Source organism: Apodemus sylvaticus, chromosome 7 (assembly GCF_947179515.1).
Source record: "Apodemus sylvaticus chromosome 7, mApoSyl1.1, whole genome shotgun sequence".
In the NCBI taxonomy this organism is placed as follows: domain Eukaryota; kingdom Metazoa; phylum Chordata; class Mammalia; order Rodentia; family Muridae; genus Apodemus; species Apodemus sylvaticus.
In genome coordinates this window covers 9,428,883-9,443,941 of record NC_067478.1, presented here as the reverse complement: position 1 = coordinate 9,443,941, position 15,059 = coordinate 9,428,883, and the positions used below count along the sequence as shown (strand labels likewise).

The 15,059-nt window shown below is 45.8% G+C and overlaps 1 protein-coding gene across 1 annotated transcript in view; it reads left to right on the top strand.

Moving 5' to 3' along the window:
* The window catches only part of Dync1li1 (dynein cytoplasmic 1 light intermediate chain 1), a 34,746-nt gene extending 19,687 nt beyond the window's left edge, over positions 1-15,059 (top strand). Inside the window, exons 5-13 of the mRNA XM_052187065.1 lie at positions 154-323; positions 3,927-4,020; positions 5,527-5,662; positions 6,000-6,111; positions 8,177-8,236; positions 9,672-9,716; positions 10,299-10,419; positions 11,686-11,838; positions 14,153-15,059. Of these exons, the coding sequence (XP_052043025.1) occupies positions 154-323; positions 3,927-4,020; positions 5,527-5,662; positions 6,000-6,111; positions 8,177-8,236; positions 9,672-9,716; positions 10,299-10,419; positions 11,686-11,838; positions 14,153-14,265 (1,004 nt within the window). The 3' untranslated portion in view covers positions 14,266-15,059. The remainder of the gene's footprint in view (positions 1-153; positions 324-3,926; positions 4,021-5,526; positions 5,663-5,999; positions 6,112-8,176; positions 8,237-9,671; positions 9,717-10,298; positions 10,420-11,685; positions 11,839-14,152) is intronic.

The window sequence follows — 15,059 nt, the reverse complement described above, 5'->3', positions numbered from 1 at the left end:
TAGCACTTCTAAAGACATGTTTGGTTTCTTTCCCTATGTAATATGGTATCTAAGCCCAGAAAATATAAATTTAAATATTTGCAATTTAAATATATTTTAGCAGAAATAAAGAAGGCTCACAGAGTTCTTTACCATGTTTCCTTGGACTCGCAGTGATTAGAGACTTCCAAGAGTATGTGGAACCGGGAGAAGATTTCCCAGCTTCACCTCAGAGAAGAACCACGGCTGCACAGGAGGACAGAGATGACAGTGTTGTCTTGCCCCTGGGTGCAGACACACTCACACACAATCTGGGCCTACCAGTGCTCGTAGTCTGTACAAAGGTTAGTTTGCTTTCTGACCTTGCAACTGTCTTGTTTTTTGGGGTGTTAGTTTTCCTAGATGACTTGTTTCTTTTAAGATAGGGTCTCATGTGTCCATGGGCTGTCATCTGTTCACTGTCTTCATGCCCTGGTCTATGGAAATACAAGCTTGCACTACCACACTGATGAAGTGTTTGGGGTCTGAAACAGTTTCTTTGAAAGAAAATAGTGTTTCAAATACATTGTTCATGGTTGACCTTCAGAATTTCAGTTAGACCTCACTATACCATCAGTTCCTTAGAAATCGTTACAGGTGAAATGATAGCTTATTTATTATTTCAGTTATTTTATTTTATTTTTTATGTTTATGGTGTTTTGCTTATCTGTGTGTTTGTGCACCATGCACATGCAATGCCCTCAGAGGCCAGAGGGCATCAGGTCTCCTGGTACTGGAGTTTTAGATGATTGTGAGCTGTCATGTAGGTGGTGGGAACTGAACCTGGATCTTCTGTAAGAGCAGCCAGTGCTCTTACCTGCTGCACCATCTCTTCAGCCCACAAAGGCTTCGTGTTCATATAACTAAAATATCTTATGGTTCTTTGGTCTTTGTTAATTTCTTTTGTTATTATCAAGGTTTCACTGTCTAACCTTGGCTGACCAGGAACTCTGCTTCCTCCATCTCCAGTGCCGGGGTTAAATGCGTGTGTCACCACCGTGTGCAACTTCAGATGCCGTGCTTTTCAACATTACCTTCTATTTCCTTTTCTTTTTTTATCTTTTTTGTTTTTGAGGCAGGGCTTCTCTGTAGTTCCCCTGAATCCCTCTGCTTCCTGAGTGCTGGGATTAAAGGCATGCGCCATCACTGCCACCAGCGTATTGTACTACTTATTTTAAAGCTAGAGGTTTTTTTCTAATTTAATGTACATAAAGCTCTATCTGCATATATGCCTGCATGCCAGAGGGGGCTTCAGATCTAGTATAGATGATTGAGAGCCACCACTTGGTTGTTGAGAATTGAACTTAGTACCTCTGAAAAAGCAGCAGACAGTGCTCTTAACTGCTGATCCATCTCTCCAGCCCTTGTACTAATTTCCTGACATTAGAAGAGTTAAGCATTTTCAGATGAGTGCAGCCCGTTCCCACTCCTGCACCCAGGATGGGGATGGACCTAGAGCCTTGTGTGTGCTAGGCAAGCATTCCGGGTGACACTGTCCATAGTCTACAGCTGACCTTTAAACTCCATGTATCGCCTGTTACAGAATATTGATATGCCGTTATTAAGAACTTAATATTTGTGTATTTATTAAAAGGTGCTGACAGAATCACTGTTTTCAAAATTCTGTTGGCTTACAGGACATGGTAGTGCTCACCCGATCCCAGCTGTCAGGCTTCAGGAAGCTCATGGCTCCAGACCAGCCTGTGGTACAGATCTCATCCTTCTAAAACAAACAGAAGCTTCTCTTAACTTAGTTCTTTTACTGAATATATTTTATAATGAAAAGATACTTCTTTTAAGGCCTAACTTACTTGCCAAAGCCCATTTTCTTTCCCCTTGGTACTAAGTAATGTGTTTTTAGTCCACTGTGGAAGAGTTGAAAAAGTTTCAGGACAGTAACTGCTCTGTTCCATTCCCCTGAAACACAGGGCCTTGATATTCTAGGTGGATGTTCTGCCGTGAGCCACACTCCTGGAACTAATATAACCCTACAGCCTAAAGGCCTATACTATAACCTAAAGGCCTAAACTTACTCCTGGTTTTTATACTGTGGAAAAGTGCGTGTGATGAGATGAAGGTCCAGGGTTTTTTCATCTTTGGGTTAAAAATGATAAAAAGAAAAAACTAAAGACCTGGCTTAAGTTTTAAATTTTACACATTATCAGTAACTAAGTAGTGGGGTGGAAGTTTTTAAACAAGTGAAAACTTGGTATCTGCTTTTCCAGGGTTGATTTGGTGGGATGCGATGTAAGATCTTTTCTGTAGAATTTAACATACCTGGGATCTGTGTACACTTCGACAGCTGCTTATCAGCAAGTTTGTCAAGGTTTTAGAACCACAACTTGGTTTATAAAAACCAATTCTGTATTTTCAAGGAAAAGTATTAAATTTAAGGGGACCTAAGTCTTTAGCAAATAATAAAATTTGATGATGCATGCCTTTAAACCCAGCATGCAAAAGACAGAGGCAGGCTGTGAGTTCAAGGCCAGCCTGGTCTACAAAATGAGTTCTAAACAACCAAGGATACTGAGAGAAACCTTGTCCATGGGGTAGGGAGGAGAGTTAACTGAAATACAATTGGGACCTAACATGTAGGAAACAGTCTCCCTGAATCCCTATGTTCAGTCTTAAAAGGTGGTGGTGGAGGTGGTGGTGGTGGTGGTGGTGGAGGTGGTGGTGGTGGTGGTGGTGGTGGTGGTGGTGGTGGTGGTGGTGGAGGTGGTGGTGGTGGTGGTGGTGACATTTATTTTGCATGTGTGCAAGCTTTTCTATGTTGACTCTGGAAGTCAGAGGACAGTTTGTGGACAGCGGGTCTCTCCCCTGCTCTTCAGGACCTGGGATAGAATATAGGATGTCAGGCTTCCTGGCAGGTGCCAGCTTCTGAGCCACTTCACCACTGTCCGTTCTTTTAGCTGGAGCAGTTGTCACACTGCCGTCCCTTAGAGGACACAGACTCTTGGGGCTCTAATACTTTTTGTTTCATTCCTTTTCCCTACATGTTCCCTACAGTTCCCTAGCGCTTAGACACTAAAGCACACCTGATGGTGTCTTAAGATTTTATGAAACACAGTGCACCACCAGCCCAGCTCACCCTTCTTACGGAGTGAGAGGATGCTGGGAATTAAACCCAGGGGTTCACACATACTCCCCCCCCTGAACTACAGCCCTTACTGAGGTTAGAAGCTCTAGTAAACTGCCATACAGTACCAGTCAGTCAACAGTACAGTGAAGTGTCTTTAGTCATTTGAGATGCTGCTCAGTGGTTTATAAAATGGGCAAGCAGGTGTTCATGATTATATAGGAAGACTGTTCTATAATGTGTGTATAACAAATCTATATGACATTTGACCCCAGACTAATGTCACATAGAATAATTAACAGTATAAATGCTTATCTTTTTATATTCTGCATCTTAAATTTGGAAGGGTTATAGTGAAAATTATTTGGATGTTATCGTGTTTGAATACTGCATTGTCCTGTGTGTATCTCTGCAGCAGGGCAGAACTGCTCCTGCTCCCGTGGGGGCCTTTGACAGCCACCCTCACGTTGTTATGGTGAGGACAGGTGAAAGGGAGAATGGTGTGGGTTAGATGAGTTCCACCATGGTAGGAGAATGGTGTCTGAGGGCCACATGTGGCCACTGGACATGACTGCCGCCTTGATTCCTTCATGGTCTGAAGCTGTCTGCAGCACTGTGGCCAGACTGACTGTGACCCAGAGGCCAGCACTATCGAGGACGTCTACTGATATTGCAGGCCCTGCTGGTCTCTTACCATAGTGTACTGGTGACTCCTTATGTTCTCCTGTCAACAGCTGAAAGTGCTTGGCTGTTTACATCATCCTATTGGACTTTAGTGTTTAAATGCAAGCTGCCGTAATGCCATGGAATGATTGCTCTATCTCCACAGTGTGATGCCATTAGTGTATTGGAGAAAGAGCACGACTACAGAGATGAACACTTCGACTTTATCCAGTCCCACATCCGCAAGTTCTGTTTACAGTGTATCCTTTAACAGAGTGCAATTGTGATGGACTTAGAGAAGTTCTGTGAACATGACTCCTCCTCTCCCTGCTTGTCAGGTCACTCACGTGTGGCCTTCTGAAGTATCGTCACTAGAATCTTAGGTTTGTTCTGAACCCTCTCTGCTCTGTTGGAAACATGGGAGATGGAAATGGGGGTAAGTGGGGGAAAACAGATTTGTTCTGAAGAGATTCTCTCTCTCAAATCTTCATCTTGGGAGAAGGGCTCAGAGGTACACTGGGCTTTTATGGGACACACAAGGCATCCAGTGAGAGAATGAGCAAGAAACCCCCAGACTAAGTGGAGACTGGCTTGTTTTTCTCTGGAGTTTTGGTGTATATGTCTTCTTTTGGGACAGACTGTGTAGTCTAGCCTAGCCTAGAACCTCCTGCTTCAGCCTCCCAAGTATTGAGATTCTAGGCTACACCTCTACCCTGAGCTCTGGGTAGAACCTTTTGGGACCTGAAGTCAGTTCATATGAGCTGAAGAGAAGAGGGGCAGTTACAGAAGTCTCTCTCAATTTTAGTAGCACACTAAAGGGACGGGTCATTAAAAACTTGGGAAGAAGGTTAGGAGGAGGGGTACGAGTAACAGCTCTTGCCTGCTCTGCTACCGAGTGATGGCAAGGATTTAAATATTAATATTAACTTGCCATGTTTAAAGAATCGTGCTTAAGAAAAAATGATCCTCGCGTTGTGATGGTTTGAATGGACCTGTGCCCCGCAGGCTCACATCTTTGCACCCTCGGTTCCCTGTTGGCCGAGCTGCTGCATAAGGCCTAAAAGGCGTGGCCTTGTTGGAGGGTGTGTGTCACTGGAGGGTGTGTGTCATTGGAGGTGGCTTTTTGCTGGGCGCAGCCTGTAAGCCAAACACAGATTGACACAGGAAGCTCCTTTTAAATTACTATTATTTTGTTTTTCAAGACAGGGTTTGCCAGGCAGTGGTGGCGCATGCCTTTAATTCCAACACTCGAGAGGCAGAGGCAGGCGGATTTCTGAGTTCGAGACCTGGTCTACAGAGTGAGTTCCAGGATAGCCAGGGCTACACAGAGAAACCCTGTCTCGAAAAACCAAAAGAAAAAAAAAAAAGACAGGGTTTCTTTGTATGGTCCTGGCTGTTTTGGAACTTGCTCTGTAGACCAGCTGGTCTCAAACTCAGAAATCATCTGTCTCTGACTTCCATGTGCTGGGACTAAAGGCATGTGCTGCCACTGCCTTCCTGAGATTCTTTTTTGGAGCCAGGGTCACATGTACCACAGATTAGCCTCAAACTTTCTGTCTAGCTGAAGATGACTTTGAACTTGTGATCCTTCTGCTTCTCTTTCTGAGTCCTAGGCAGTTCAGAACTTCTTGCTAACTGTATCCTCACATTAGAGACCCTGGACGTTTCCTCCTAAGCATTGTGCATATGTGTATGCATGGTACTCTGAAAATGTGGGTTCATGTGCCTGATGAATTCCATACTGCTTTCCTTAATGAGATGGTTAGATGGTGCAGCGCTGATTTACACTTCAGTAAAAGAGAACAAGAACATAGACTTAGTTTATAAATACATCGTCCAGAAGCTGTATGGGTTCCCATACAAGATCCCTGCAGTGGTGGTGGAAAAGGACGCAGTGTTCATGTAAGCATGCTTAAAGCGCAGTTCATCCTGCGCTAGTGCCCAGTGTCTGCGTTCACCCTGGAGGTGGCCGGAGGCCTGGGTCATGGGGATAGGTTGCTGCGCAGCTGTTACAGTAAATGATGACCAAATAGGGAATACGGGCTTGGTTTTCCATTCGTTCTGGGAGGGGCTGGTAGAATGCTTCCCTAGCATGTGTCAGACGCCTGGGGCGGGGGCTCAGTTGTAGAGCACCCCACTGCATGCACAGAGCTCCCTCAACTCCCCCAAAAGGATGTATGCGTTAAATGAAAAAGTGATGGTGTAAACGTCTGATAGTTTTCTGTGCACTTCTCTCCAGTCCAGCAGGCTGGGATAATGATAAGAAAATAGGAATATTACATGAAAATTTTCAGACTTTGAAAGTAGAAGATAATTTTGAAGACATCATAACCAAACCTCCTGTCCGAAAGGTAAGTCTGAAAATGGCCTTAATATCTAGACTTAAGCCAAAGGAGGGCAGTCTGTGATGTTAAGGGCACAGGAAAAAGACGCTCTCCTCCGCTGTCACAATGTTGCTTAGTGGCTCACACACACACCTGTCCCAGCAAGTGTCAGGCGACTGCCCAGTCACCAGCATTGGGCCTTGCACATTTATCTGTGCAGACACTAGCACTGAAGCCATTTCTAACCCACTTTGGAAACCACAGCTTGGCATGAGTGAGCGTGGAGATCTTGGGCAGTTAGAGTGGATGGAGCTGTGGACTTCAGAGCCAAGGGCACACGGTTACAGGAATTCTCTCCTCTTTACTGAGTATTCTTGACCATAGCCACTGGTCACCTGTGTCGGCTCACAGCTATCCAGGACATTCTCATTCTGCTTTAGTCTTGACTAAGGTTTTATGAGTGATATAAGATTCCTGTGTGTGTATCATGACTTTGTATTAAGCTGTATATACATAATGTTCAGTAGATAACTACAGAAAGTGACGTAAGATGAGTATTTACATGGAATCCTCCTCAGAGACTCTGCCCTCTTCTCATTTTCGAAAAGGATAATCCTGATGTGATATCGATCATGAACCTTGTTGAACTGGAGTGTTTACACTGTAGGCACCTGCCTTCTGTGGTGGGTTGTTTGTTAGTGGTGAGAAAGGCAGCTCAGGGACAAGTGAATCAGCGTGCTAATTTGGTTTAGATAGCTATTAAAAGAAACACTTCAAAAAGAGGAAACCATACAAAAATGTCCCCCCTTTTATTTGTGTAGGTGTTGGTTTATGTACTCAGGACCACAGTTGCCTATAGAGGTCAGGAGAGGCCATTGGATCCTCTGTAGCTGGAGTTACAGTGAGTTGTGAGCTGCATACACAGCGTTGGTGTTGGAAACCAAAGTCAGGTCCTTTGCAAGATCAGTGCGCATTCTTAACGGCGGAGCCATCTCCCTGTGCCCCACTCTTAGCTGACCAGAGTAAGCTTCACGGTGCCCTTTTCCTTCATTCACTGCCCTTAGGCACGGTCTAGGTACAAAGTGCCAGCTAGGAAGGAGAAGGCAAACCTCTGATAAGAAGCTGATCCACAGCTGGGCCTGCTGGCACACACCTGTAGCCCAGCTTTGGAAGCACAGCTGGGAGGGAGGCTTGCCGCATGTTGGAGGCCAGCCTGATCTACATAATGAGTTCCAAGGCAGCCTGGACGGCAGAGTGAGACCCTATCTTAACACAGTAACAGGAGCTCTAATACCATGTAGGTCACCCATCAAGTGGTAGTGAGTTTTCAGCTGTGGAAATGAGCAGGACGAGGAGGTGGACTAAGAAGACCAGGCCTGAGGGCAGTGTGTATAGGAGTGGCCACTCTGAGAGGAAGGGAGAGCAAGTGTCAGGCAGAGTGGGCTGCAACGCAGTGGTAATGATGCTCTTGGAGTGTTTGAGGTTCCGGATGTCATCCCCTCTTCCACAGTGAAGGAGCTGAAAGTGTACGTGCTCCAGTGACGGGAGTCCGTGGGAGGCAGGAGCTGAGAGGTGGGGAGGGCAGGGAGGGGAGGCCGAGTTATCACTGAGGGCACTGAGGGAGGCTCAGTGAGAGAGGGGCACTGGTTGTGGAATTTGAACAGAGGAGTGATGTAATGTAATTAACCTTGCATTTGAAAGGCTCACCACCCCTGTAGGGGAAGTAAACCTCCCAAGTGTGACGCTTGCAGTTTCTTCCTATGAAGCCGATAGAAGAACATTTTGTTTTTATTTCAGGGAAACCAGGGACAAGTGGTGCTCACCCCAAGATATGCCTGACTCATTTAGAACACCCCACTGCTGGACACCAAGTTGAATAGGCATGGCTCAAAGTCCTGTGGCTCCAGGGCTGAGCTGTTGAGTAGAGTGAGCATGGGTTGCTTTCAGTGTAAAGCTAACAGAATTACACAGCCACACTAGGGCGCCACCATGTATGGAGGATAAAGCTCACATTCTTGAACCGTGCCGTCAGTTGTTGGGGAAGTTAGCGAACTGTGTTGAGTGTGCTCACGGCATCCTTTACTCCTTTCAGTTTGTGCATGAGAAGGAGATTATGGCAGAAGACGACCAAGTGTTCCTTATGAAGCTGCAGGTATGAAGCTGCATTGGAGGGAGTCTCAGTGAAGTCAGGACGCAAAGATGCCTTCGTTTGCCTTTAAGCCCTATGTATATTTATATAGCTAGCATATACTTACATTTTTATTACATCATGTGCCTGTTTTATGTTTCGTGGTGGGAGTGAAGTATGCGTGTAAGCCACAGCTCCATATTGTCAGAAGACAACTTTTGAGGGTTGGTCCTCCCGGGGATTGAACTCAGGTCATCAGGAGAGATGACAGATATCTCTACCCCTTTAAACATTGTGCCACAGATGGCTTTTCATTTTTAAAAAATTAAATCAATTAGATTTATTTTATGTATATGAATGTTTAGCCTGCATATATGTTTGTGTACCATGTGTGTGCCTGGTGCCCAGAAACATCAGAAGAGAGCTGTTGGACCTCCTAGAATGGAGTTTGGATGGTTGTGAGCTCCGTATGGGTGCTGGGAATCAAACCCAAGTCCTCTGGAAGAGCAAGCAGTGTTCCTAACTGCTGAGCCTTCCCTCCAGTCCCTAATTTATTTATTTTTTGACACAAATCTCACTGGGTAGCCCCAGCTGGCCTGGAACTCAAGGGATCTACTTGCTTCTTCCTCTTTAGTGCTGGAGTTAAAAGTGTGCATCGCCATGCCTGGGCCATGGGTGCTTTTTAAATTATACAGGATCCAAGTGCCCTCTGTCGTCGTGTTTCCCATATTTTTTTTTTTAGATTTATTTATTTTAATTATATGAGTACACTGCAGCTGTCAGACACGGCAGAAGAGAGCATCAGATCCCATTACAAATGGCTGTGATCCACCATGTGGTTCCTGGGATTTGAACTCAGGACCTCAGAAAGAACAGTTAGTGTTCTTAACCACTGAGCCATCTCTCCAGCCCCCATGGTTACTTTTTAAGCTAATGTACATATATACGTAAAAGTCAAACTGTGGTGGGTGGTGGTGGTGCATGCATTTAATCTGAATGCTTGGGAGGCAGAGGCAGGTGGGTCTCTTCAGTTCAGGATCAGCCTGATCTACAGAGTGAGTTTCAGGACAGTCAGAGATATACAGAGAATAGAATTAATTCAATTTTAAAATTAAGTATTCGTTTAAAATATTTTCTTACACTTATTTTATTTTATGTGTATGAATGTTCCCTGAATGTCTGTATGTGTACCATGTGTGTGCCCAGTGTCCCAAGGAGTCAGAAGAGGGCTGTAAGATCTCCTAGAACTGGTGTTTGGATGGTTGTGAGTTACCCACCATATGGGTGCTGGGAATCGAACCCAGGTCCTCTGGAAGAGCAAGCAGTGCTCCTAACTGCTGTCTTGGAAAAAAAAAGTTAAGCTGTATATATTTTCTAAAAAAACAAAACAAAAAACAAAAAAAACAAAAACAGTAATGTAGACCATGAATGTCTAAACTACTATTCCTTTTTCCCCCAGTCTCTTTTAGCAAAGCAACCTCCAACTGCAGCTGGAAGGCCTGTGGTCAGTATTATATAGATGTTGATAAAACTGTTAATGTTCAGTGCATGCTGTTGCAGTTCTCTCTCTCTCTCTGTCTGTCTCTCTCTCTCTCTCTCACACACACACACACACACACACACACATGCTTCAGTATATTCAATTGGTCTTCTGGAATTATGAGATGTTTTAGAGAATCTGGACTCCTTTTTAGAACATTGAAATCATGTAAAGATCTCCTCAATGTTTATTTTATAGCAGTCGTTGTACAAGCCAAATGTGTGTGCCTGTGTACTTTCACAAACCCTCAAGACAGTCTTACATAATAGCGCCATCCTGTAGCGCCATCCTGGGCAGTGGGGATGTGGGAGGACATGACCTCCTGAGAAGTCAAGCTCCCCTCATTATCCAGTGCATCACTGCTCTCCCCCCAGTGCAGTAGCTGGTGTCTGAGTGGGACGGGCCTGCGCTTCTCTAGTGTGAGGGCAGGAGTATCCACACTCCTCAGTGAGTTGTGGAAGGCCTGATGGGGGTGTTGGTGTTGATGGACTTGAATGTTAGGAGGGTTTTAAGGTTTAGTATGTTTGCTTTTCCCATTTTACCTAGGATGCATCGCCAAGAGTCCCTGGAGGCTCCCCTCGAACACCAAACAGATCTGTGTCATCCAATGTTGCCAGCGTGTCCCCCATCCCTGCTGGATCTAAAAAAATTGATCCAAACATGAAAGGTAGAACTCTGTCCCTTGGGGAGAGTGGGGCAGTGTATTTTATAATGAACACACTCATTGGAATCCACTTAGATGTTTTCCTTTTCTGCTCCGTACTTCGTAAGCTTTGCTTCATAGACAGAGTGCATAATCAGGTTGTAAACACAACAGCATCTTCTCAGTACATCACAGCTCGTGCTGAAAGCTCTCAGCAGTCTCCTGTGAGAAGCCACAGGAGAAAGTAATTTGATAGTCAGTCTAGGTTAGTGGTTGGCGTGGCTGGCAAAGGCGCTTGCCATCCAGCTGACAGTCTGAGTTCAGTCCCTAGAGCATGGTAGAAGGAGAGAACACTCCTGTGGGCTGTCCTATAACCACATGTGCACACGTGCACACATACATACACACACACACACACACACACACACACACACACACACACACAATACACTGTAGCTGTCTTCAGACACTCCAGAAGAGAGGATCCAATCTCATTACAGATGGTTGTGAGCCACCATGTGGTTGCTGGGATTTGAACTCAGGACCTCCAGAAGAGCAGTCAGTGCTCTTAACCGCTGCGCCATCTCTCAGCCCCACACACAGAATAAATGTAAAAAGAACATTATGACGCTCTTTTAAAAGGGAGAGGTATATTAGCATCTAAGGTAAAATACTTCGGGTCTGTGGCTGCTGAGCTGGCTCAAGCACAGTGGCGCTCTTCCACCGAGCCCTCGGGCAGTTCCCAGGGCCACACGGTGGCAGCTCACGGCTGTCGTAACTCCAGTGGAGAGGGTCTGCCACTCTCGCTCGCACAGACAGCAAGCAGAGCACAGATGCCCGTGAGCATAAATAAATCTCAGGAAACAGAAAGGAGCAGTGGCTGCTCAGCCCCACCTGTCACCCCACTCCCAGGAGATCTGAGGCCTCTCATGACCTCAGCAGGCTCCTACACACATGTGGTGTGTACACACACAAACACAAATAAAATGAAAAATATGTTTGGTCTTTTAAAATCCCCCCGTGGGGCTGGAAGATGGCTTGTGGAGTAGAGTGCTTGTTGCAGGAGCCCAGCAGCCTGAGTGCAGGCCCAGGCACACACGAGAGGAGAACCAACGTCACCTCCCATGTGTGCTGGCCTCCACACGTGCAGGGTGCTGCACACACTCACACGTGTTGTACACATCCACAACACGAGTAAACAAGAATGGAAAACCGTCCTTGTGGATGCATTGTGTAGGGGTTGACGAAAGTAGCTTGTAATAACTTAAGGGCTGTTTGTTTGTTTTGTAGCCGGAGCAACCAGCGAAGGGGTCCTGGCGAATTTCTTCAACAGTCTGTTGAGTAAGAAGACTGGCTCTCCTGGAGGCCCTGGGGTCGGTGGCAGTCCTGGAGGAGGGGCTGCAGGTGCCAGCACCAGTTTGCCGCCGTCTGCCAAAAAGTCAGGTAGAGCTGCCTGAGCTGGGATTGCTGGCCGCCACCACCGGCGCGGCCTCACCTCACGGAGTGTGATGGAGGCACACGTGCCTCAGAGACTCGCAGAGGATCTGATTTCAGCTCCTGCCACACTCAGAGTCAGACTTTCCATGCCTTCCAGTCTCTGGGCCACTAATCTGCCTTCTGTGTGGGGCTGCCCGGCTGGGTGTTCAGATGGAACTCCAGCCTTAGCAGTGTGCCTTGCTTTCTGTTTCTGAGGTTCCTTCATGGGCAGACCTGTGTCGGAACTACTTTTCTTCATGGCTCAGTAATACCCCATTATATGCATTATATGGATACACCACATTTCATTTGGCTTGTGTGTGTGTGTGTGTGTGTGTGTGTGTGTATGTATGTGTGTGTGTGTATGTATGTGTGTGTATGTATGTGTGTGTATATGTGTGTGTGTGTGTGTGTGTGTGACTTTTTGACTTTTTGACTTTTTTCCTTTTTGAATTTTCTCTGTGTTGCCCTAGTTGTCCTGGACCTAGCTCTGTATTCCAGGCTGGCTTTGAACTCATGGGCATGTGCCACCACTGCCTACCTTATATCTTTTTTTTTTTGTTGTTAGTTGTGGCAATATTTAAGGTTAGAGTTCCTGGGTCATAGTCTATATTAAATTTGTGTGGGGAGGACAGAAGACAATGTTTTGATTTCAGTTTTCTTCTGCTGTGGGGGTCTCAGGGATCAAATCCAGGTCATTAGACTTGGTGGCAAGTGCCTTTACCTGCTGAGCCGTCACACCAGCCCCTATGTTTAAAGATTGGAGAATGGCCGGGGTTTCAGGGAGTTGGGCCATGTTGCCCTCGTCAGGTTAGGAGGGCTCTGGGTCTCCTGTCCTTTCTGTCCCCTGCTCATTTGGAGGTGGCCCCCGTGTCCCTCCAGATCCACAGGTCTACTGTTTGCTGTTGCTTGCTCACTGCGTATGCCCTAAAATAGAAACAAGACCCACATGTGAGGTGAAGTCATAGGTGCCCTGCAGTGCCCTCAGTTCAAAGCAAGGACCTGTTTTTTTTTTTTTTATCTTTGTTTGTTTGTTTAAGTTTTATTTATCTTATGTACATGAGTACATAACCCTAACCCTAATCCTAACCCTAATCCTAACCCTAACCCTAACCCTAACCCTAACCCTACACTGTTAGGGTTACTAACAGAGTACACTGTTACTCTCTTCAGACACACCAGAAGAGGGCATCAGATCCTATTACAGATGCTCGTGAACCACCATGTCGTTGCTGGGAATTGAGCTCAGGACTTCTGGAAGAGCAGTCAGTGCTCTTAACTGCTGAGCCATCTCTCCAGCCTCCAAGGACCTGTATTTTTATGGATATTTATATAATTTAGTAGGCTCATAAAGTTTTTATTGTTGTGATTTTTTTGTTTTTGTTTTGTTTTGTTTTTGAGATAGGGCCTCAAACTCAGGATGTAGCCAGCATTAGCTGTGATCTTAATGCCAGTCCACCTCTCTCAGCCTCCTGGGTGCTGGGATTATGGGCGTGGCTGCCCTGCATGGCTGCTGTTTTCATTTCACTCCAACCCCCAAGACGGGTCCTGATATGTAGCCTACTCATCATGAGCTCAGCAGTCCTCAGCCATATCCACCATGGGCATAGGAGTATACAGTCAGTGAGAGCATTCATTGGCCAGTGCTCTGGGGAGGACTGGGTCAGTAGGAGTATACAGCCAGTGAGAGCATTCATTGGCCAGTGCTCTGGGGAGGACTGGGTCAGTAGGAGTATACAGTCAGAGAATTCATTGGCCAGTGCTCCGGGGAGGACTGTGTCAGTAGGAGTATACAGTCAGTGAGAGCGTTCATTGGCCAGTGCTCCGGGGAGGATTGAGTCAGTAGGAGTATACAGCCAGTGAGAGCATTCATTGGCCAGTGCTCTGGGGAGGACTGGGTCAGTAGGAGTATACAGTCAGAGAATTCATTGGCCAGTGCTCCGGGGAGGACTGTGTCAGTAGGAGTATACAGTCAGTGAGAGCGTTCATTGGCCAGTGCTCCGGGGAGGATTGAGTCAGTAGGAGTATACAGCCAGTGAGAGCATTCATTGGCCAGTGCTCTGGGGAGGACTGTGTCAGTAGGAGTATACAGTCAGTGAGAGCGTTCATTGGCCAGTGCTCTGGGGAGGACTGGGTCAGTAGGAGTATACAGTCAGAGAATTCATTGGCCAGTGCTCCGGGAGGACTGGGTCAGTAGGAGTATACAGTCAGTGAGAGCGTTCATTGGCCAGTGCTCCAGGGAGGACTAACTCTTGTTCTTTCTTCTTCAAATGCATTGTAGGTCAGAAACCTGTGCTCTCGGATGTTCACGCAGAGCTAGACAGAATCACACGGAAACCTACTTCTGTTTCTCCTACAACACCTACATCTCCTACGGAAGGAGAAGCCTCCTGAAGATACCAAACAAAGCCATTTGTTCATTCTTCTGGGTAATGACAGCTTGCCTCTGCCCTTTCCTTTCAAGTTGGAACTGTGATGTGGCTGGAAGCTTTTACAGACAGACAAGGTTTATGTCCTCTTTTTTTTTTTTTTTTTTTTTTTTTTTTTTTTTTGTGGCTGCCCGTTTTAAAAGAGGAGCTACAGAGAAGAAAGACATTATGTAGAATAACTGTTGGCATTGCCATTCTGCAAAAGGAAGAAATTTTGATTTTTGAAAAAAAAATCTCAATCTGTTTAAGACTGCAGTAGAACTAGGTGATCCTGTTCCCTAGGCCGCACAAGCCGTACAGGAGCATTTAGGGAAGGGCAGAAAATATGTAATTTTGGCATTTGATTGACTCAGAAGTCAACTTGTTTTAGGTAAGACTATTGCAATCATTTTTAAAGATACCATGTTTTTCTGAAGAAGACTGGTCAGTTGTCAAATTTCGCATACCAACCAACAGCTGTGTAGCGTCACCAAAGGTGTGCTGAGAAACTCCCACAGTCTCGCATCCCGTGACCCCACACGCCACCATCGAGCGGACCAGAACCATTGGCCAAGATGCTCCTTTAATCAAGAAGAAAGCAAGCACACCTGAGGCTGAGGCTGAGATGCGGAGGTTATGAACATGGAGAGAGAACCGGCTTTGCAGTGACTATACATATATATATATAGTATATGTATATATATGGCTCTGCCTTAATATACTCCTTTTTTGTTCATGACTTTCAACTGTAATCAGTTAATAAAGTATTTATTCTCTGCA